The 24,053-nt window shown below is 30.5% G+C and overlaps 1 protein-coding gene across 9 annotated transcripts in view; it reads right to left on the bottom strand.

Annotated features, from left to right (window-relative positions):
* Positions 1 to 24,053, bottom strand: part of LOC143234735 (N-acetylglucosamine-6-phosphate deacetylase) — a 61,250-nt gene that overhangs the window by 17,480 nt on the left and 19,717 nt on the right. For 8 of the 9 annotated variants that reach the window (XM_076472306.1, XM_076472307.1, XM_076472308.1 and 5 more), the window contains exons 3-5: positions 19,221 to 19,360; positions 8,119 to 8,173; positions 5,312 to 5,521 (exon numbers count right to left, since the gene is read on the bottom strand). In XM_076472306.1, the coding sequence (XP_076328421.1) occupies positions 5,312 to 5,521; positions 8,119 to 8,173; positions 19,221 to 19,360 (405 nt within the window). The remainder of the gene's footprint in view (positions 1 to 5,311; positions 5,522 to 8,118; positions 8,174 to 19,220; positions 19,361 to 24,053) is intronic. The other variant, XM_076472314.1, reaches the window with a different exon arrangement.

Genomic DNA, 24,053 nt, shown 5'->3' on the forward strand with positions numbered 1-24,053 from the left:
CGTGGCACACGCTCTATGATGATCATGTAATATATGTATAATTTATATTAACATAAATCTGAACATAAAAGAATGAATTGGTCATGTATAAAATGCTGTCAGTCAAATTTTATTCTCACATATTTTTGCTATTTCATTAAATCTGTTTTAATACATACATATATCAATCATGTCCCCTTTTAGTTAATGTAGTATTTGTAGCTGAAGGGAATTGCTACATACAGCAATGAATAAATAGGAAGATTCGCTTCACAAGATTGCCAATTTTGTTACAGTTTTAAACATAAAATGGGGCCTTTTGCAACTGAATACCAGCTATGCTATCCAGAAAAGGAAAATATTGCTAAACTATACAATCAGCAGCAGTTTAGATTACTTGAACATTAGACAACGTAATGTGAACAAATGCTTCTAATAAAACAAAATATTTATATTCAGTACATATGCATGCTAATATTTTCTCTTTGAAGGTGATGAAAAAATAAAAATTAACTATCAAACTAATGAAAGGCAACAATAAAACTTATACATATCTTAAGACTTTCATATAAAAACAAGGGAACACAGAAAATAATCCTTAAATATTGTTAAATAACACTGAGTTGCATGTGAGAAAAATGTGAATCTAAAAATTTGGCATGCTGAATACTTACTAGCATTAATGTATGCAACATCAGTAATTGGATGAATACTTTAAATGCATAAAATCATAACAAAATCATACTGTCAATATTTCAAATCAATTACTGAAAAGTTGCAATAGTCAAAAATAGTGATTGGAAACCTAAATTTAATTAGTTGATTATTTTCATGACATTAACCCTTTCATGAGAGGTCACATGTCAAAGACCATGTCACCTCGTTTGTAGACTTGCATTCAAAATTTTATTGAACAATTTCTACTTTACTTATTTAAGTAAATAAGCTTGGAATCAAATTGTAGATTATAATTCAAATTATAATTTAAAGAACACACCTAAATATAGATCTTAGTGAGTCATGTGGTATATTGAATGCAGCACTTTTTAAAAATTAGATATTTGTGATGTCAAAATACTAAGTCTACAGTTTTGTTCAAATTAGGAACTCTAATTACCAACATTAACCAACTAGAATCCAAAATAAGAACCTAATATTTTTTTATTTTATTGAGATATGGCTTATGTACTGAATCAAACACAGTGGCCCTGTTAATCTTTCCATTTTTGGAAATGGTCCCTTACATACACTTACTTCAATATATAACATGTGAGTAACCAACTGATAGCTTAGAATGTTCCCCTAGTGGTTTTCTCATCCATTTTAATCTGTGAAAAAACTAACATGTTCTTTCAAATGAAGATTTCAAAAATGTAGGTTGTGTCTTTAGTCTGCTCAAAGGTTCATAGATTTTTTTAAATCTAAACACATCTTAGCTACTAAGTTTAATAAATTATGGTGGAATTCTATGGTATCATTGTAGTTATTTATGATTTTTGGTTATTCAACTGTATATATAAAACCTTAAAAAGGTTTGATATCCTCAACATGCAAAATTTTAAAAGGCTTAGCAACCTATGTCCAGCAGCAACCAAGTTCAAAGGTTGCAGTGAGAAGATATAATTGTTTTACTTCTTGATTTATTGTTCTATATTTTGAGACAAATTTAATAATTTATTTCTAAATAATAATAATCTTTATAAATATATAGTGTATAATAAATGAAATGTGACGGTATATTACAAAATATTAGTCCACTAAAACACAGACAATACATGGAAAACTAAAGGTCAGTTTTATATTACTGAATATGTGACTCAAGTGTATATGCACCACATCAATGCAAGCTATTGTAATTTTACGTAGGCATGATTGGAAGGTCAATATAGTAAAAAATAATAAATATATATGTTATATATAGAGTTATGAGCCTTAAGCTACTTAAATTGAATGTTTGTAGTTTCATGTTATAATATGTATTCATTCTAGCATGAAAAAAGTATAACTTATATTTCTTTTCTAATTTCTTATAATAGTTACAAGATTGACCAAGTGACAGACCCTACATAGTTAAGAGTATAGAAAATAACAATATATAAAGTCTTCTGAAAACAAACACTTTAAATGTATTTAGGTGGTTTTAGAAATTATGTAAATAATATCATGATATTTGATATTTTTGGGATGAAGAATAGATTTTTTTAATCATAATATGAAATTATTGCATTCAGGCTAGTAACAAAACAGACTCAATATTTTCACAAACAAATCTTCAATAAAAATATTTCATTAAAATTATGATTTATTGTGTACAAAATACTTATAATATTTACTAAAAGTCTACCAAATTTTGTGAAGATACACATGCTGTATCAAAGGTTATAGTACAAATACTTAATGTATGCAAACTTGTAGACAAACTTATGTATATTATACCTACCCTGCTGCAAAAGGGTTAATCATAATTTTGATTACTGGATAGCTGGAATAATTGAAAACCATAATAATTAGAAACATTATTTCATTACTTTCATGGTATAAATAAATTTAAATGTTATCAAGTTATTTGCCTACCTTTAGAGGGAAAGCAGCAAGTTAAGATCAACAGCTATAGCTTGATTCTGCTCTATGCACTGAATAGCAGGATTAAGCATTATTTTTATAACTTTCCCACAGCTGAATTATGAAGCATATACAGAGACATTACAACTCACTCCTAGAACCTTTCAACCTCTAGTCCAGCATGGTAACTACTAGGCCACACACACACCATCCTATTTTAGTCTAAACTTAATACGTACTCACATAATATTAATATAAGCCTGTAAAACTTACTTAAACATTTCCCAAACTGAACTATTCAGAGTTATTATCTCTATATTGAACTAGATATAGATAGTGGTTGACAGAAGATTAATGATGGGATGCAAATCCCTGGTCTTCTAGAGGACAACTAAAATATCAGAAGAAAACCTTGAAAGGAACATCTCAATTGGCTCTCCCAACCAAAATATCCGACACCATGGCTTTGAGATGCAGAAGACACTGAGGACTGGAAGGAAGAGGAAAGTGAACAAAGAGACAGAATAAAAAAAAAAGAAGCAATAGGGAAAGCCTTCTACAATAACCAGAATGACCCACTGGTCAGCAGTAAATGGATTCAGAGATCTGCAAATATAACAAACTGAGCAGACTGGGTGCAAAGAGAAGTAGCTACTACCAGGTTAATGGCCAGAAAAAAAAACACAGGAGTAAGAGTTTTAAGAGAGGTGGAGGGTTTTGTGGGGCCTATAAATGTGTATGGAAGCACAAGGTTGTCAGAGACATGAAACCAACAGTTTCAGTTCATGTGTTAGGAACACCACTAAAGACTTCTAGGTGAAAAAATAAGCTATACAGAAGTCGTGGTGGTAAAAATTAACAACAGGAAAAAAAAAGTGTCACCTCCAAAACTGTCTCTAAAACAAAGGAAACAAGTAAGCAAGGCAAATTAAAACATGAAATCTGTCAAAGTATTGAAAAGTACCAACTGTAGATTTCCACAAAAACTACCCAAATCACAGTCTAGAGATTCAGAGAGAAGATGGAAAGAAGATAAGTAACAATGCAGATAGGTAAGATGATATCTTAATGCACTGAAATGTTCACATTAAAAAAGTCTTAAGTGGAAGACAGCTCAAAGCAAGTAGCATGCGCATAAAATCTAAAAGGCAGACATGCAAGGAATAGCTATTTTATACAAATAGGTAAGGATATCATTTTGGAAGACAGTTATCACAGCTGGAAAACTTCCTGTGAAAACATGATCAAGTTACAAACATAGTACATATTGTGAAATGGTGAATTCTACTTTTAAATTTATCTTACAGTTTTGCTTACCATTCATCATTCCTTCTGTCATTCAGTTCAACAATGAATATTTAGTTATATTAAACAGTTAACTCCCTTTTTAGCTAAAACACATTTAATTCAAGTTTATTTGTATCACAAAACTGACAAAGTAATGGCAAAGAAAAAGATATTAATGTTGTGAAAGACTATGTATATAGCTAGCCATTTGAAATGTAACTTCATGGTCTAATCCCTAAATAAAATCTGTGTCTTGAGCTTAAATGAGTTAGTTCATGAGATACAGATACAATAAATTTTTGCTCATACTTACTCTATACAGTTATCGATCTTGAAGTAGTTTAATTTTGGAATGTTGTATTCTATTCATGATTCTTTTAGTTCTTTTCCTTAATTCCTTTACTGAAATTAGTAACATTTAAATTTATGTGGTATTGTTCATTGACATTTTTATCAAGTCCTGGCAAAGGAATGTATTTAATAAGTTGTTGTATTTTCCTATTGTTTGGAAGTTTAATTTTGCATTCTTGTGGTTGCTAAAGTTTAATAATTTCTTTTTTTCGAACGTGGTTGTAGCAGCATTTTATTTCAGTCCATTACAAACATGTCTCTCACACATAACATGTTACAATGCAGACTATTACAATAAATTATTTTTCTAATTTATATTTCTTTGTCCAATCTATTAAGTTTATAATTCTTACCTCTTAATTACTTTTATAACAATAATTAAAAATATATATGAAAACACATGAAATTTAATTCCTTCATCTGTAATGATGTTAGAAGTACAAAATATTTGAAATGTTTTTTAAATATAAAATTTAAAATAAAATTTTTCACAAGTATGTCATAAAACTACTATAGTTTAACTATCTTGCAAGATAAATGACAAAAGAAGATGAAAAATGCCTTTAGCTGTTCATGGCTCAAAAATAATTATGCATAAACAAACTGAAGCAAACCATACACAAGAGTGTACTAAAATAAAATAACCTTTAGCAGATTCATGTAGAAGATAAATTCTCTTTCTGTTGGTTATAACATGTCTATAAAAGATGGACATACAGAATAGATAAATTCGTTCAAAGCTATATTAAGATGGAAAGACTCTCAGTGGTGGGTGCCCACATCTAATTGTATTTCACTAATTCAAGTAGATTAGGGTTTTGGCCATTATATTCTGACCTTTCAGTAGTTATATTTTGTATTTTTGATTGGTTGGCCTCTCCAGGAATCTTAAAAGGAAATGGGAAAAAAACAAAAATAAAGGAACTGGAGAAATGCAATGGCACACAAAAATCAAGATTATAAATGTATTTAAATACTTCCTTTTGAACTTAAGAAATTAAAAACACTGAATTATACACTACATTTTTATGCCAACTGAAATACAGTTTATTTAAACTTTGAATTTACCTTTGTCAAAATGTCATGACATATTAAGTATACTGTATGAATAATTTATCCTAACTGTACTTACCAAGAGATACAGTGATGCCCTGTTTCACAAACTTTTCAACAACATCACCTGTTTTATCTACTTCAGGTGCCACAGTAACTATGGAAACATTGTCTAAACTCCCATAAACTTCCAAAATATCTTGGAAACCTGATTCTATGTATTTGATATGCTGAACTGAATGTGCACCCTTTTTGTCTCTACTGATAAATGGCCCTTCCAAATGGATACCTGAAAAGATAATTTAATGAAATGAATTATTAGACACATAAAAAAATAATATAAAATCAATAACATACCACAAAAATTAATAATACCTTGATGTTCAATCAGCAAATAAAAAAAAAACATTTTAGAATAGAATAAATTAAATAATATAACTTCTCAAGTACTCTGTCTGATGCTATACCTTGGATTAATTTTTATCCTGATCATCAAAGTGACATCTATGACCTAATAATTTTAATTTTTAACTTTTTTTTTTGACAGCAAAGGATTGATTATCCAAGATGGATAAATCATTTTATGTTGACACAAAAATAATCTAAGTTCTACTAACAAAAAGTTCCAAAAACAAAACATATTAAAATTTATGAAATACTAGTCCTGATACTAAACCTGAAATGTTTCTTCCCTTAAATAAAAAAATATCTGTGTTTAAATGAGAATTTAAAACACAGAGATAATAATCTTAACTAATATAAAGTAAGAATGCTAATCAAGAAATAAAACGAATTATTTATTTTATGCAGCCACTTTAAACCACTGATGAGTGATACTGACACCTGCTAAAATGCAGAGTTTTTCCTAATTTTTAACAATTCCATGGATAAGTAACAGCATATTTTGATGCAAACTTCTGTGACACTCATGTTTATTGGTGTGTCATTTGCATTTGTTGTACTTTCTGTCCTAAATCTTAACTACTCTGTCAAAAAACCTTATTTGTCAAGTTCTTTGTAGCAGGAGAAGACAATGTCACAAAAATGTTTAGCAACAGCTTTTCTCTCAACCTTTAACATGTTGTAGTCTTGATGTAAATCTGCAGTATAGGGTGACTTCATAAAATTATGCAAGTGACCATGTAAATTGTATTCATCTCCTAGACCACAAGTTATGGTTAGACAATCACTTCATAAGCCACTCTTGGGAGCTTTAGTATAAGGAACAAACTAGGTTCATGGATAATTCAAGATAGTTCAATGTTATCTATAATTCACTCACCGTTCATGAATTTTTCACTAACACCTGTAACTATTAAAGTAAATGACAATTCTGTACTTTTAATATTTTAGTAACTGTATAAAATTACTCAAATTAAATTATAATTTTGTTCAGTGGTTTAAAATTAACTGAACTTTTAATCAGTTCAGTTTCAATTGATACTATAAAGTAACTTGGATAGTCACTGCACTATACAACTTTTGATGTTTGTCAAAATTATACCTCCAGTTTTTTAACCCTTTGGATTTAAAAAACTGACAATAAAGCTTTACAATCAAATCCAAATATATTAAGTATTTGTTTTGAATAATTTGTGTGTACAATAATTTTCATGTTAGAATTAAAACTACTAATTCTCAAAAATCTCAAATTTCCTAAATACATTTCAAACATTTTTGTTCAGGAAAACATTATATTTTATTTATGTTATTTTCTCTATCCTATCTCAAAATGGAATGGAAAGTTCTAACTGCATTTGTTTACTTTTCCCAATGGCAAAATTGAGTCAACTTTATTTTTCAACTTTGTCACTCAAGGAAGTTTCTTCATATATTTGTCTTTCAAAACTCCCAAGATATGACATGTTTATCCATATTCTTCAGACATGGTATGCATAACATAAGCATAAGCTAATCAGCATACACAGTTAGATCTCCCCCCACCTGAGGTATGTCAATATCAATGATATGGATCAGCTTTTACTGAAAGTTGGTGTTAAAAAATAGAATAAAAATGTTAACCAAATATTATATGAGGACATAATTGGCTTAACCCTTTCCAACACACTCAGTTTGATATACAAGTTCATCTACACATTTGCACACATTAACTATTTGATTCAGTATATGCATCTTCACAAAATTTTGTAAACTTTTAGTAAATATTACAAGTACTTTGTATATGTAACATCATATTTTTTAATGAAATATTTTTGCTAAAAATTTATTCATAAAAATAGAGTCTGTTTTGTTACTAGTCTGAGGACAAAGTGATTTCATATTATGATTAAGAAAATTCTTCTTCATCCAAAAAACCTGAAATATTATTTGCGTAATCTCTAAAACCTCCTAAATACATTTCAAATGTTTGTTTTCAGTAAGTCTTTATATTTTATGCTATTTTCTGTACTGTAGCAATTTATATATCAAAAGCTACATCTTAAATTGTATTTGTTAATACTTATTAATTTACACATATAATTGAATTCTAAGCATGCAATCAAACTACTTAAATATTGCCTTCCATATTGGTATTTTTGTTCATCCAAAGTGTCTTTCATAAACTAGTTAGGCTTAGCCTTCAGAAACAGTTAATATTTTACCAAAAATGAAAAATCAATTGGTATGTGCAATATACCAGATGACTTTGACTCTGCTCAATTTGTGATAATACCCAAAAAAAAAGCAATGCATATACACAAGGAAGAAAAATTCTACTAAGACAATGAATAATGACTGCCATTTGAAAAGTTAGAAATAAAATAAAGACACTGAATTAAGCAAATGGTTTTCTTAGATTCTGAAGAAATGTTTTCAAACTAAAAAAAAAACAACAATCATTGCTTTAAACTATATATAACAAAATATTTTGTTTAACAGATTTACCTAGAACTCCAGCACCATTCTTGTCTCCATTTTGTTTTTTTATTTTTGGTATTATCTGGAACAAAGTAAAAGAAATATTAAATTTTTCCACTGAATACAACTATGCTTCTTACACTTTGATAAAACAAAGTATATTGACACTGAGGTCCCCAAGGAATTATGGTAAGTATGACAGTAAGAAGTTAAGCTGTATTTTTTTAGATTTTTAGTATAAAAATGAATTTCAAACAAATACTTACCTCTGAAATGCTGAAAGACTCTCCCTATTGAGTTTGATCTTATACTTTGTGACAAAATTTCTGAATTCCTTTATGAAATAAAACTCAAGAATCATTTACCCATAACCATTTACCATAAGCATCAGATCTAGTAGAAGCTTTACTTTTTTGTCATAATTTAGATTTGATTTAAAGTTGTAATCATGATCAGAATTAGTTGTAGTGAGGAAGAAGGGAAGGTTTTAAAAAGGTTCTAAAAATGTAAAAATTCAAATGAGGTAAACTGAAATACTAAAAAAATAATAATACACACACTATAAAGGTGGTAACCACTGATAATGACAAGAAACCAAAAATATAAAACCACAATGTACAGTGCATGACAATAATAATCTAGACTATAAGAAATATATACCCAAACAGAGACAGGTACAGCCCAGAACCAAAATATAATTTGGAGAACTTGATTTGAAGGAAAATGACAGAAGCAGACCAGGCTTATAAAGCCTGAATCTCAGAAAAAAGATGTTATTTTCAGAAGGATACCTCATCACCTATGCAGTCCTTTAATTCAGGCAAAGGAGATGATTTCTGAATAATACTGAAAAACCAACTGCTAAAGCTAACAATGAAATTCACAGGGTAACACTGTATCTTGCACCTGCAGAGAAAGTTCTCAAAAGAGCAGTTCAGATATATTATAATAGGAGATACTACAAAGACATAGCTCCTCTTCATTGATACTGAAAATGATCAGTGAGTCATGCAGCCCACCAAACTGGTGGACATTCAGAGAGAAGTGAAAAATAAACAGTTTTCAACAATAAGCTCAACAATATGATGATAGTGCAATGGAAACATTAAAAGATTAATGATAAATATATAAACATAGCTGATCTCCAGTATAGTTGGATTTGACACATCCAGTGATAACTGCAGTCCTGTTAACAATATCATTAATGTTATGCAAAGACATGAAAACAGACATTAGAAAGATACCTGCTAAGCCAATGACCAGCAGTCAGATGTCATCGTCTTTACACTTCCAAATGTAAATACCCTTTCATGGAGCTTCAAAGTAAAGTATGGAATTTATGCAGATGTTTAAAGAAAGTGTTGAAGTCCAGACTGATACATAAGAAACTGTATTCAATTATTGCATTTTTATTGTTTTGTACTATTTGTTTAGATGTAAAAATTATTCACAATCCCAGACACCATGGAAATTGTTAAAATGACTGATAGGCAGAATAAACAAAATATAATGAGAAACAGATTATTTCCATTGAGCCTGGAGAAGAAACATAGGTAGAATACAGAGTCTTCAAACTGAAGATATGATGATGTTATGAAAGTACAGCAGTATAAAGTACATACGTCTGTCCACTAAAGAATAAACAGACTAAAAGGCTACAGACATATCCAAATGGCAAATGTGATCAGATGTAGCTATAAATCCGTACTCAAAGTTATTCAAGACTTTATAATAAACAAGATGAATCTAATGCACAAACCATTTAATTAATGTTGATAAGATCAACTTCTGAAGAATAATAATTATTAGATAAAAACAACAAACATTAATTCCCTCAAAAACATTTTGTTCCTGCAAAAGAAGAACCAATAGCCCCAACAAAAAAACAGAAATGTTCATTAGAAAGAGATTCAGGATCCATCTACAACAGTAAAAAAATACTGGTGACTATAACTTGCAACACAACTCTCTGGTAGGAAGGCTCTATTTGAAAATAAGTACAGAGCTTTCCTTGAAAAAAGTAAAGGATATCTGAAACACTAATGGAAAAAGAAAAATCTAAATATCTCATCCCTCATATAAGTAACAAAGGAAACTATATCTTCAGGGAATGATAGTAATGTGAACAAATTCAAAGGATTCAAAGAAAGAGGTCAAGCAACTTAAAATTAAATTCAAATCATATTGATGACAATGACAATACTTAAGTACTGACAAGAGATTTAATTTAAAGAGTAAGTAGGGACAACAGAAACACATGAATTCTGTGACAATTGAAAGCAGCTGAGAGTGCAGCTCCTTAACCTGCAACTAAAGCACAAAAGTCCTAGTTGTGAAAGAGGCAGTAGAAAAAAAATGAGGCAGCTGAGAAGCATCTTCTCAAAAAGATAGACCAACAAGATTACTATACTGTCAGGTAATTCTGCACAAGTTAACCCTATAGTGATGAGCAGCCTTTAGTGACTTAAATTCAAAATTTCCATTACCTACTTTTATTACTGTGATACCAATTAGTACAGTACAAAATCCTAGCTGATAATCCACTTCTTAATACTATACAAGTTTTAAGTTCTTAATTTTCTAAGGCAATATTTTAAAAAATATTGAATTTCCCCTAATGTGACAGATTTTCTACATATATATTCTCTTTGCTATTTTATCAAACATCCCTCATTGAATTCTATACTTACTGAGGTAAGTATATATTTAATGACTCTGTAACGAAACAAAAGTGAAAGTTATAAAATCATCATTGCTCAGACAAACTAAAAAGTTTTATAGCTTTCACTTTTGTTTCGTTACAGAGTCATCAAATAGAAAACCAGACCTCTCTTGCCACATCCACCTAACACATCCTTTCTTTCAGGATTTGCTAGTAGTTCTCTCTTATATTTAATTCTATATTATCTATAACAAACAAAGTCAAGGTATTTATCTATCAAATGAAATATTACTCTGTGTTCCAAACAGAGAATTTTCAATTCCTCTTTTAGTACAAGCTTTGTTCCCAAGGGAAAGATAACAGTTAACTTGAATGAATTTGTAATGGCTCTTGTTTCACAGTTAGAAAATCATAAAAATTGTAATAGTGAGGGGAAACTATCTGCTTTTTGCATTTTATTATTCTATTTCTTTTAGGGGAATTATTAAATTAAATAACAATTATTTTATGCATTACCATCATTAGTATAAAAGAAGTAGGGATAAGTGTAATGAACAACTGACAAAAAGAAAAAAGAAGATATAGCTAAGAACTTTATTTCTTGTTTTTCATGTTTACTCTTTACTTATTACTATAAAAGTAACTAAGATGTGAAAATACAGATCTCTTTAGGTTACTTAGGATTATATTAATTAAAATAAATAAATATGTAATAAAAATGTTTATGTGGCACATAAGCTAGTACCTCATGGGTAACGTAATAAGCTAATGAAATGTGAGCCACACTTTCTCCAAGTGTTTTACAACTTATAATGATGCAATCAGCAGTTATACATAGTTCAAGGGTCAATAAAACAGTACATTTTAAGTGTAGCTATATATGGATACTGTTACAAGTTTAAAGACATTCTAGAAAGAATGAAATGGTAATTTAGATTTATTTTGATTTTTATTTGGTGGTTACAAGGTCAATCAAACTAACTGATCCAACTTTGAGATAGAGTAGAGAAAATAAATAAAATATAAAGTTTTACCAAAAAACAAATATTTGAAATGTATTTAGGAGGTTTTAGAGATTACACAAATGAAATTTGGTATTTTTGAGTTGAAGTATTTTTAATCTTAACGTGAAAATCACTTTGCACATGGGCTATTCAAAACAAATACAATAGACCAATCTTTTTTTAGTTTACTTAAAATACTTCACAAAAAAATACGATTTTTTTTGTATGTGTAAGACATACAATGTTTGCTGAAATACTGTTGAATATTTGGAAGATATATATACAATTTTAAAGATTACTAGTATCAAATCTATAGAGGATTTATAAGAGCACAAAGTGGTCGTGTGGTTGGTCAATTTGACCGAGCCTATGTTGAGAGAGTTAACAACAATCAAGTTACCTAGAAAAACAAGTCCAATTCATCAACAAATGACTGGCTGACAGCCAACTGTGAAGATGGAGGTGATTAATATCATTGAGGAAGAGATACCAAAAAAAGTAATGAAATAAAATTCCTCTGATATAGAGTAAAAGAGAGGAATTCATGGTGGAAATAGTCAGGATGTAGAGCAAGGAGGAGGACTGGAAAATGAAATCAACTGATCTTGTTCAATATCCCCCCAAAAAAAAATGATGAAGCAAAATGTAGGCATAGAGAAATATAACTCTTCGAACAGGGGATAAAACAACCACTGAAGTTGGACACAGCTGGAAACCAATAAAGTACCAAATTATATGATGCCATTGCAAATGCATCAATCACAGGTTGAACAACACTAGTCACAACCAAAGAAATACCAACTTATAGAATGACATAAAATGAATGTAGTGAAAAAGTAAAGAAACAGCTACAACCAAAGGCTGTGTGTTGATTTCAAGTCATGCCCTGCATGTTGATATAGTACCTGTTTGTCCAAATTGCTATGAGTACCAAAATATTGCAGTAGTACAACAAGGGTAAGAACTCTTTAATGTCCAGATCTAGTGGCAATGGAATAAAGCAATAAGCAACAATGGAAAACTCATGAATGAGGCACACTTGAAGATAAATGAAAAAGATAGCTGAGAGGTTAATTCAATGAAAGGCAATACTAATCAAAATTCTTTAACTCATTCAAGTACTGATAACAACTGACATGCATCTTGAATAACTGCTAATAATTTGACTGTGTGTTAAGACAGGATGCTGAAGAAAAAAATAGAAAAGAGAGGGCCAAATACTGATAAATAATACCAACACATGAAAAATGATGACTGGTGAATCAGGACATGTAAATAATTATTTTTGATATCCCATTCATCATCCAAGAGTTCTTTTAAAAACTTTCATATGTTTCAGAAAATTGAAATGTCTAGATAAAAATAAAGCAGAAAACAATTAACACAAGTCTCAAATCTTTTGTTATTTTGGCAACACAAACAGATGACAGTACAATCTTCAAGAAGTATAACATTAATATCTGTTTGTGTAAAATATTTGAGACTGCCAGACACAAAATCATATAGAAATTTGAAGAGTCATATTTTGATGATAAACAGTATATAAAGAGAAGAATCTGATAATCCCCAATGAAAATACTGAGAATCTGGGTTTGATTAAATTAATGACAACAGGAATAAATTGATGTTATTGTAGTGTTGGATGATCATTGAAAATGGAGAGGCTTTTATCCACATGTAGCTAAAATTCCCATGTGAATAGCTAATAATATTTGAAGAAACAGTGTTTATACTTACATTTAACCCTATGTCAATGTTGCCATTTTTAAACCCCTGCTGTACGTTTACTCAGTTACATTCAAAATTCACTTAAACCACTTTGATATGAATCTATTTTAATGAAATTACTATTAAGAAGTACATTATAATGAAGTTTTATATTATCTAAGTTTTATTCCTTTATTTCAAAAGAAAACATTTAAAATAGCAATTAAACCTGTAGGTTGTGCTGTTACTGTCACATAATCTGCTTGCAGTTACAAGTCAAAACTTTGCAAGCTATTGTATATGATACTGTGAGAATATAATAAAGACTCTCAGCATACAAGGTCAAATAGAAGTTCCACATGTCTTTCATTAGCATCTGGAAAGAATTTCTCCATTTGGGGTTTTAAATTTTAATACTTTTAAACATAGGGTCAACAATGCTGACATGCAAAGTCAAAGCTTTGTTGCCAGGTGACTGTTTGAAGTTAAATGGCATGCTTACTACCAATAAAAAGATTTCCCACTATTCAATTATAACCTAAAGATAGCTCTATCAGTGAATATATATTTGTAGAATGAAGTAGAAAAGAAGCTCAGTCCATCGTTCTCTTAAAGTTTACCTACTGTTTGACAAATATTTCTCATCTTATCAGTTTGCTAAATATTTAGATTGCATTTAGGTTTATGTTTATATTTTAATTAGTTATGTATTATTTGTATTTATAGATGCATATTTGAAAATTTTATGATTGTATACATTTAACTTGTGGAAATATTTAAGCAATATGGCATCAATTGTGTGTGCAAGCATCAGTGAAAGGGTTTGTAGATAACTTTGCCTTGGAATAACTACTACAACCATGGGGTCATGTTGGCAGGAACAAGTTGGTATAGCTGATTCCTGAATCAAGATTAAAAAACAAAGAGTTGGAAAGGAAAATTAAAAATAAATTAAGTGTAAAGATAAAGTTGTGAAATTATGCATGTCAGAAAAAATAAAATTACAAAACAATCTAAATATTTAAGAGGTATGTACATACTTTTATTTCTTAAATTTAATCATTTCATTGCACTATACATTGATGATAATACCTAGAGTCAATGATATAACAGAGAAATTGGAAAATAATTTAGACATTTACTTTCAAAACATTTGATATCCATTTAGAATGTTCTAGAGATTTTGAAAATGAAATTTGAAAACTATAAGATAATAAATAGAATGTTTATACTTGAAATGAAAATCATATTGACTGTGAACTATTCTGCTTCTGAGTGTATATACCTATACTAAATAACAATCGTTTTATTATAAATAGTAGAAAAAAATCAAAATTAAATGTTTTATTTTTCTAAAACTACATAATCTTAGGATCATGCATAACAAATTTAAAAATATTTCATTAACTGGTTTCATTTTAATAAAGAACTTTCATGAGAGTTGCATACCTACTTACTTTGTAATCTGTTATTTCTAAAAATCCAAGTAAATACAAAAACTCACTCAACAGCTAACCTTGTTTTTTTATAGTTCAAATATTATGAACTGAACTTTTTTTTTGAGATTTTAATGCTAATGATGGAATTTGAGAAAATTCCAAAACATACGTATTAAAGTAAAATTTTTGGTTATTACTGCGTTTTTAATATTTAATACTCAAATCCTACCAACAAACCTTTCTGAATGGGAAATAAATTAAGATGAAATATGTGTAAAGAGAAAAGCAAAAGAAGTTTTTTGAGGGGATAATAAATAAAGAAATAGATATGTGATCCTGAATAAATTAGTCAGGACTCAGAACAAGAAGAACCAATAACAGTGCAGAAAAGACTGTTTCATATCAAAACAAATTATAACATGCAGAGTAGAAAAATAACAATGGGTGAATGTAAAAACCCACAAAGATGCCCAATCAGTGATGTTGAGAAAACCCACTTGTAGATAAATATGTATACAAAAAACAGATCATTTGGGTTGAGAAAATATTTTACGTGGAAGAGCGAATATTATCATAAAATTGTCTCAGTGGACGAGCCGTTTTTTGCATGTATAAAGATGCCCAATGAAAGGTTAAAAACCTAAGAAAAAGAGAAGGTGTATTTGAAGTCTCTAAGTACATAGCTTGTTCAAGAAACAATCATAACCACAATATCAGAAGAGGATGTGAAAAATAAAAGATTAAAGTACTACAGTTATCTTCCACCACAAAAGCACACTCAGATGTAGAGAGAATAGGTTCAATATTATAACATATCCACGGGGAAATGAAATGAGGCCAGCAGAAAAGTTACCAGGATTAGGGATAGCACTGAAAAAGAAAAATACAAATTTACAGAGCAATTAGGCCTGGACAAAAACAAAAGAAAATGGCAGGTATCATGCAATTTAAGCATCCACTCAACTGTCATCTTGCCAGGAATATCAGAAAACAAGGCAAGAATATGATGAACCATCACAGTTGACAATATCTCAACAATTTTACCCTTTATGTTACAAAATAAAAGAGGCCTATGTTTTGTCAAAACATATAGTATGTTTCACCATCAATAAAATACTTCCTTTTGCTTATGTTTGCCTACCTATCATTACAAGGTAATAACAAAAGTAAGACCTCTAACAAAATTTCAAAAATTCCAATAGAAGCAGAAATAACCAGAAAAAACACCAGAGGAAAACAAGTAAAGTGAATAGTCACAAAAAAAATCTAAATTATGATGGAAAGACAGAGTTTATGTAATATTTATTCTCCCAGTGCTTGTAGAAAAATATTGGTAAATGATGCATGCACTGTAATGGATATTTAGAAATGTTTAGTCATATTTTATTGACAGAATAAGTTCAAACTAAAAAATAAAGATAAGTCTACCTGATTTGAATAGTATTTTTCTAACACAATTATTTTGTAAAAATAAAAAATGCTAAAATTTCCACAATCACTTCACCCAATCACCAATCACTAATACAAAAACTAATGAATTGTTTAAAAAAAATAAAAGTTGTCACTTAGTTTAAACAAAGCTAGTTTTAAAATAATATAAAAAAACAGTAATGAATATGATCATGGAAACACATAAATGATACATGTACAAGAATCATATATGAAGACTAATAACAACTATATGGTGAATTTATTAATGGTGCAAAACCTTATCATACTTATCATACACAATTACATGTGAAAAGTGAATAAACTGTACATGCATGCAATCCACTTGTAAAAACAAATTATCTTAAAAAAACCTTAGTTTAATTTACTGTTTGTTCCACTAAGTTTTTGAGCAAACAACTTTTTATAAGCCGGAAACAAGCCTCTTGGATGACAAAGCCCTGCAGGGCATTCTAAAAGGAAACAATACATGACAAAAGAAGGTAAAATGAAATAAAAAAACTAAAATTAAACAATATAGTAATGACAACATAACAAAATTGAAGCAGTGACAAGTTATTAGTTAAAATAAGGAAATAAAAAAGTGATTAAAAAATATATAAACATACTTAATAAAAATAAGTTTAAATATACTAAAAATAGCTAACAATTTTAAAATCACTAAAATTATTTTAAAAAGTATAAAAAGCTGAGCCATTCATTGCTATCAAAAGGACCTATAAATCTAGCTTGAAAATGCTTTATTTTCTAATTATGATTCTCTGATCAGTGTTGCTATTAGCATCTCACTAAAAATTTCTTTAAAGTGTTCAATCAAATGAGCAGCTTGGTTTTTAATTGAACTGCTATTTAAGTTTTCTTGTGATTCTGATAGTTTCTCTTAACTATATTATTTTGCAGTTGTCACAACCAGTACAATGATTTAAAAACATTAAGATGTACAAGTGAAACGAGTATTAACAAAATTGGCTGACTTAGAGCCTTTAACAGTTGTACTTACCAATGTAGGTATCACATTGGGTGTTTCTTGCCTGTTAACATGGATAACTAAATCTTTAATATTAACATGTGGTCTTTGAAAACTTAGAGGTCTATAAGTACATGTGGCTGATAGTATTGTTAGTATTGTTCTTTGTTACAATGTAAAAGTTGTCAAGCAATATACGTTATTTGTGTATTGAACAGGTAGTAGGTAAGTACAAGAAGAATGTGTTGACGATCAGTTACAGTAGGAGCATGTTGGTCAAAGTGAGGATAAACATCTATTAAAGAAAGCTTTAAATTATCCATCTGTGTTTGTGTTATAATTACTGACATGACTTAAGCTTGACAAACTCAAAAGCTATACACGAGTTTTTTTTTATTTCCATGAAGATTCTCTTTGGTGTGATGAAGAAGAGTAGCTTTTAAAAAATTAAAAATCTAAATAGATATATTTATAATTATTACTGCAGAGCCTAAGTAATCTGATGAGTTTGGGTTTAGAACTGTTTCTACTAATGTATGGAGAGCTACTGGAATTGGAATATTAATAACTATGTGTATTCATCAGTATGTACTGTACACATGTCATAAGATAGCTACAATCAATCGTGGAAATATTTATTTCAAGAAATGATATGAATGAGAAACTGAAAACATGTACTGGAGTGATTAGTTAAAGCATTTATGAAACTGAAGAAAAAAATAAAATTCATCATTAGTGCACGAAGTTATACCAAAAACATCATAAATATATGTAAAATATAAAGATGGGAGGGCATCTGTATAATTCCAAAACAGATAATCTTTAACATGAGTCCATCTTAGTATGTATAGATTGACAATAACATTGGCTGACATTCAAATCCAAGCTTTGCTGCACATTTCATGCAGTATTCTTCTCATTCATGTTGAACAAACTGTTGTAGACTGTTGCCAATGAAACCAACATTGGGTTCACCTGTAATAAAGGTGTATCTATAGATTTTCTCATTTCTTTGTTTGTCAGCCAATGCCCATTTTCAGAATCAGTTTTTAAACAGTTATATGTCCACTGAGACAATTTTATGATAATATATATATACATATCACTGTTCTTAAGGTAACTTTCATACTTCTGTTTAAAGCAACCCTTTTGGCAAGCTTCACACTTCACTGTTTCATACATTCTTCTAAGAGTCATGCATACAGCTGGTACTAAAACATGTAATCTTGAAGGAATTTTTTTTCACATGGAGTATCCTTCAACAGCTCAGACTTTGAATTCTACATGTTTGTTTTGCAATAGTTTAGTCCTGGGAGACATGACTAGATTTATACCACCACCACAAGGCAAAGGATGACTGACTGTACTTTTAAACACACTTTCTGATTAACTGGATGACAACAATCACACTATAAACTACAAACACATAATTGTACTCTACTGCAATCCATTTTCAGATGATAAAGGGGTAATATTCCTATATTATTTATTTTTTTAAACATTTTCTCCTCACTATTTTCATAATTATTTTCAATACTGTACATGAATATGTAGCATTTTTTTGTCAGGTGAAATATATATTCAACTGTACAAGTATCCCTTTCTCCCAAGCAGTGGTAACAACTAGTTTGTTTCATGGAATAACAGTAAAAAGAGACTTGTACAGTTGAATATATATTTCTCCTGACACATGGATGGTGAAAGACTGAAATACTGTGCGAGTTGTTTAATTTCAAAATAAAAAACAAACTTTATAGTAAGTAACAGAATACATCTTTATTTTATGAGTTGAACTAAGGATATAGCCCAGTAAATGGGGAATATATTATACAAAAAATAATTCATTGGAAAGTTATTTCAACTTTTAAACAAAACATTTTTAACAAAATAAAATATACTACCTTGTGATAAATTTGTACTGGTGAAGTAATTAGAGTTGGACAGAAGGATGTCACTCCATATCTAAGTAATCCTTTAGCAACTTTTTGGATACCTGCCTCTACATCATCAACATTATGGGAGAAATCAAGGCCAAAACCTCCTAATTAATAATTACAAATGGAAGATTATATAACTAATAATAGAAAGACAAGCTTTTAATTTTTATGCTAAATAAAAATTCATTATGTCACTAAACATGAATGTATCTGAGACAACCAGGTTTAGATGTACTGCCTCTTAATATTTAAGTTTCCATCTCCAAAAATTATCTAAATAATTATCTCAACAATTAAGAGAACAACATTTCAACCTTCTTAGTTCATTAACCTGAAGGTGACCTAAAAAAGTCAAAATATTGTTCTATACTTTATTTGATAAAAGTTTTAATACACATACCAGCCTTCTTGAGATACAGTTATAGATATTATACAAGGAAATAAAAATCAGAGAATTTTGCAAACTTCACATAGTACATTGTAAAGTTAAAGGTTTAAATTTATACTGGAACAGAGACAAATGATATGTTTTGTGTCTTTACTATGTGATGTTTATATTGTGTTGAATAACTGTTGGCCATTGCTTTGATTAATACCTGCTGGTGGTCCACAGCCTTGTGTTTGGATGGCAATAGCTTCTTTGATTTTTCTGTTTTTTTTGTGTTGTCTCCTCTATCATTTTTGGATTTTTTAAGGTCTATTACATGATCATTTTTCTGAAAGTGAAAAGCTATAACTGATGTGTTCATAGCACAATTCTTAATATCTCTTTGGTGATCTTTAATCCTTATCCATAACACTATGTAACACAATTTTTACTTTTTCTTGTTCCTGGGCAGAAAGTGTTATTTCCCAATTGCTTATGTCTAAAGTAAATGGAGAAAACCTATTTTTCTCTTCAAACTTTGCTTTTGTGACCTGGATAATGAAGTTTTCAAATTTATCTATTTCCCAGAACATTCCAGGTAGATTCAGTATTGAGTAGCTGATAGAGAATTTTCTCGAACTTACAAGAAATTTTAAGAACTTTCTAAAATGTTGTAGAGCTTACAAGACTTTTCAAGAACCTTTTAGAATTTTCTAGAACTTTCCATAGTAATATATATACAGGGACTCACCACTCACCACTTCAGTTTAGTTCTAGCTGCCTAAGTAAACACATACACCTATCCAAGGAGGCTTTACCAAGCTTCCCTGTTATTTTTGCCTTTGGGACAGCAGGGACACTGCAGCACACTACAACAGGAAGCACTGGCCACAACGAATTGAGTTCTCTGTGCGGAGACACAATATCAAGTGTGAGCCACTAGTTGACCTCCAGAAAGTGTTGTTCCCACCATTGCACATAAAATTGGGTCTTATGAAACAATTTGTCACAGCTCTTGAGAAGGAGTCTGCAGCCTTCAAGTACTTTTGAGATTTCTTCCCTTAGCTGTCTAAGGCAAAGGTCAAAGCTGGTGTCTTCATTGGACTACAAATAAAGAAGATCCTGGAGTGCACAGAATTCCCCATGAAGCTCAGTAGGAAGGAAAAAAGCTTGGGGCAGCTTTGTCACAGTGGTTCAGGGCTTCTTAGGCAACCACAAGCCTGAAAATTATGTGGAACTGGTTGAGGCTTTGGTGAAGAACTAAGGCAAAATGGGCTGCAGGATGTCCCTGAAAGTCCATATCCTTGATGCTCACCTAAGATAAATTCTAGGAGAACATGGGAGCATACTCAGAGGAGCAAGGCAAGCACTTCCACCAATATATACTGGACTTTGAACACTGCTACCAAGGAGCATATAATGAAAACATGATGGGAAACTATATTTGAGGGCTGATACATGAAAGTGATTTACATTATAGTTGCAAATCTGAAAAACTACTCACTTCTAAACATTTTTGTATAACTGTAGTATAAATACATGTAAATCTTGATTCATATGTTGTTTTATTCAAACATTATATGAGTGAAAATGTGCAAATTTGCCCCTTTTTTACACAGAAAATAGGTTAATTTCTAAATTTCATTATCCAAGTCACAAAACAAAGTTTGAAGGGAATAACAGCCATTTTCTGTACTTTTACAACATAAACAATTGAGAAATAACACATACTATCCAAGAACAAAATTTGTGTTACATAGTGTAATGGGCATTGTGTTTCTCCTGTGTACTGTTTGTTACATTCACACTAAATCCTATAACCCATGTTCTTTGTGACAGGACTAGCAACTAGGGATTGTACAATCTTAAGACTGTTGTGTAGGATAGAAGGACTTTAGAAATCTGAAGTGGCATTAAGTTTATTCATTGTTTTATGAAAGTTTTCTCCTGGGCTTGATATATGATTGTGAGTGTTTTCTTTATATACATCCATGATCCACTGCCCCAGCAGCTAAGAACTTAGTAAGCAGCAAAAACTCCCCTATTCTACTCAAAGAGAAGGTAAAAATGATAGAGTCAAGAGAAAAGCAACACCATAAGCCAGTAGAATGAGCGACAATGAAAGCCCTATTTTGAAAATCAGGTTGGTCCAGATTTACTTAGCTAGGATAGGAGAGATGGGTATAAATAGGCATGAACAGAATCCATGAAAGGAAGCAGTGCAGACAGGCAACATAACAATGTAGGACACATACTGTTTAAAAATAAAGATCACAATCGTCAGAGTGATACAAATGAGATGTGAAAAACAGGGAAATAGAAGTGAATGCAATATCTCCTTAATGTGCTGCTGACTTTTTTGGAAAAAAATCCACAGTTTGGATAAAGGAGAATATAGGTATAGTGATAAAGGAGAATATAGGTATAGTGATAAAGGATACAAGAGATGTCAATAGTGAAGCCAATTGTTTTACAACATCCATATCTAAAAAAAGGAGTAATAAATACACCTTTAGTGAAAGATGCCCCAATAAGCAAGTGGCCAAAGTTTCAAATTGAGGAAGGTTAAAGGTATGAAAGATCATATTCAAATTCCAGTCAAACAAGGGTACTGATAGGGTAGAAAGAAACAGATGAAAGAAGTGAAACAAGAAGGAAAACATACAATTGGAGTGAGAGAAATTAAAGGTATTACATAAGGCTACTCTATAACCTGCAATGGAAGATACTGATAAACCACTGTAAAGGAGTTAAGTAAAAAAATCTTAAATGTAAAGAATAATAAGGTTGAAGATTTAGAAACCATGTTGAAGAGACCAACACCATAAAATGTGTAATTTCTTCTGGTAGATATTCAATGAAAAAAAAGCTCACCAAACAGAAAGTCAAGGTACTTGTTTGATAGTGCTCTTGTGCAAAATATCTCAAATTGCTTACAAGAAAGTCCAGACTGTTCGGAAGAGACAATATAAAATCCTCATGTGAAGCTAGGGTGTGATGACAACAGAATGAATAATGAAAGACTGAAGTTCAAAGAGGAGAGACTGACAAATAGAAAGAGGTATGAAAAGGAATAATTGAAGAAAGGGTAGAAATAGTTGGTTGGTTGATTTAGTGTTTTATGGCACAAAGCAGCTAGGCCATCTGTGCCAAACATCTAGTAAAAAGTTAAAAGTAAATTTAGAAAAATTCAAAAAAAGAAATTAAAGTAAAACAAAACAAAGTTTAAAAAACAACATAAATAGCATAAAACCAATGTTAACATCTAGTCTACAAAGTTATGAGAAAAACTATAGTTATTGAAGTTGTAAAGGACTTTCTGTAGCATAACTGTAATTATCATAACTTCGCGGAAAGAATAACAGGTAAGTACAAAACCACCGTCAGTCACCTGAAGTTGGCTTTTCCAGTCCTGGTTCAGAGTTATTTGACATAATGGCCATTTTCAAAAAGGATGGTAATAAAAAGGTTTTAAAAGACGTGTGGCAAAATTATAATAATAACTTGCCAGGATAACTAACGGGTTGTTCAAACAGCAGTGTTAGTCACCTGAAGTTGGCCTTTCCAGTCCTAGCTTTGAGTTACTTAATTTTATGACCAGTTTCTAATTTCAAATCGAACTACATGAACTGTGATTTTTAAAAGGGAGCCACATTAAAAAGGTGTAATGTATAAATAAAAACTTAAATGGCATTAAAAAGATTAATGGTCTTTAAAAAACTAAAAACATTACCAAAGTGGACAGTGTCACTATCACCAATAACACTGTCTAATGTTATGGACAAAACCTTGGGAAAGAACATGTTTAAAATGGTGCCCTCGTTGAGAGTCGTAATGACAACAAGAAAGTAAAATGTGACTTATTGTGATATGAGTGTTACACAAATTACAGACTGGTGCATCATTTCCAGATAAAAGAAATTGATGAGTTAAAAAACTGTGACCAATGCATAGTCTAGTCAGAACAACTTCCTATTTCTGATCCTCATGGAAGCAAGATGGCCAAAGTCCAATATAGGGTTTTATTCAGAAAAGCTTGTTTTCACGTTGCTCACTCCCAGTCGACTGCCAGCTGGCACAGAGCCAAGCCTTGAATACAGGACCATACTCCATGTATGGGACAGGCACAGCGGTGATGGTGCCAGAGCAGATAGACTTAGCTGCAGTGTTGGCGAGCTCGTTCCCTCGAATACCAACATGGCCCAGTATCCAGAAAAACTGGATAGTAGTAGATGTTTTGAATATTGGCAAAAACAGGATGTGAACCAACATGAAGCAATACCAGAGCCAGTAGAGAACTAAGCGTGTCAGCATAAAGAGTGCAGTTTGAGTACTCCTTAGCTTCTATGTAATCCACAGCAAGATAAATGGTGTACATTTCAGCAGTGAACACAGAAACTGTAAAAGGGATTCTGCATGCAACACCAAAC

This window comes from Tachypleus tridentatus, chromosome 12, assembly GCF_004210375.1.
Source record: "Tachypleus tridentatus isolate NWPU-2018 chromosome 12, ASM421037v1, whole genome shotgun sequence".
Classification (NCBI taxonomy): domain Eukaryota; kingdom Metazoa; phylum Arthropoda; class Merostomata; order Xiphosura; family Limulidae; genus Tachypleus; species Tachypleus tridentatus.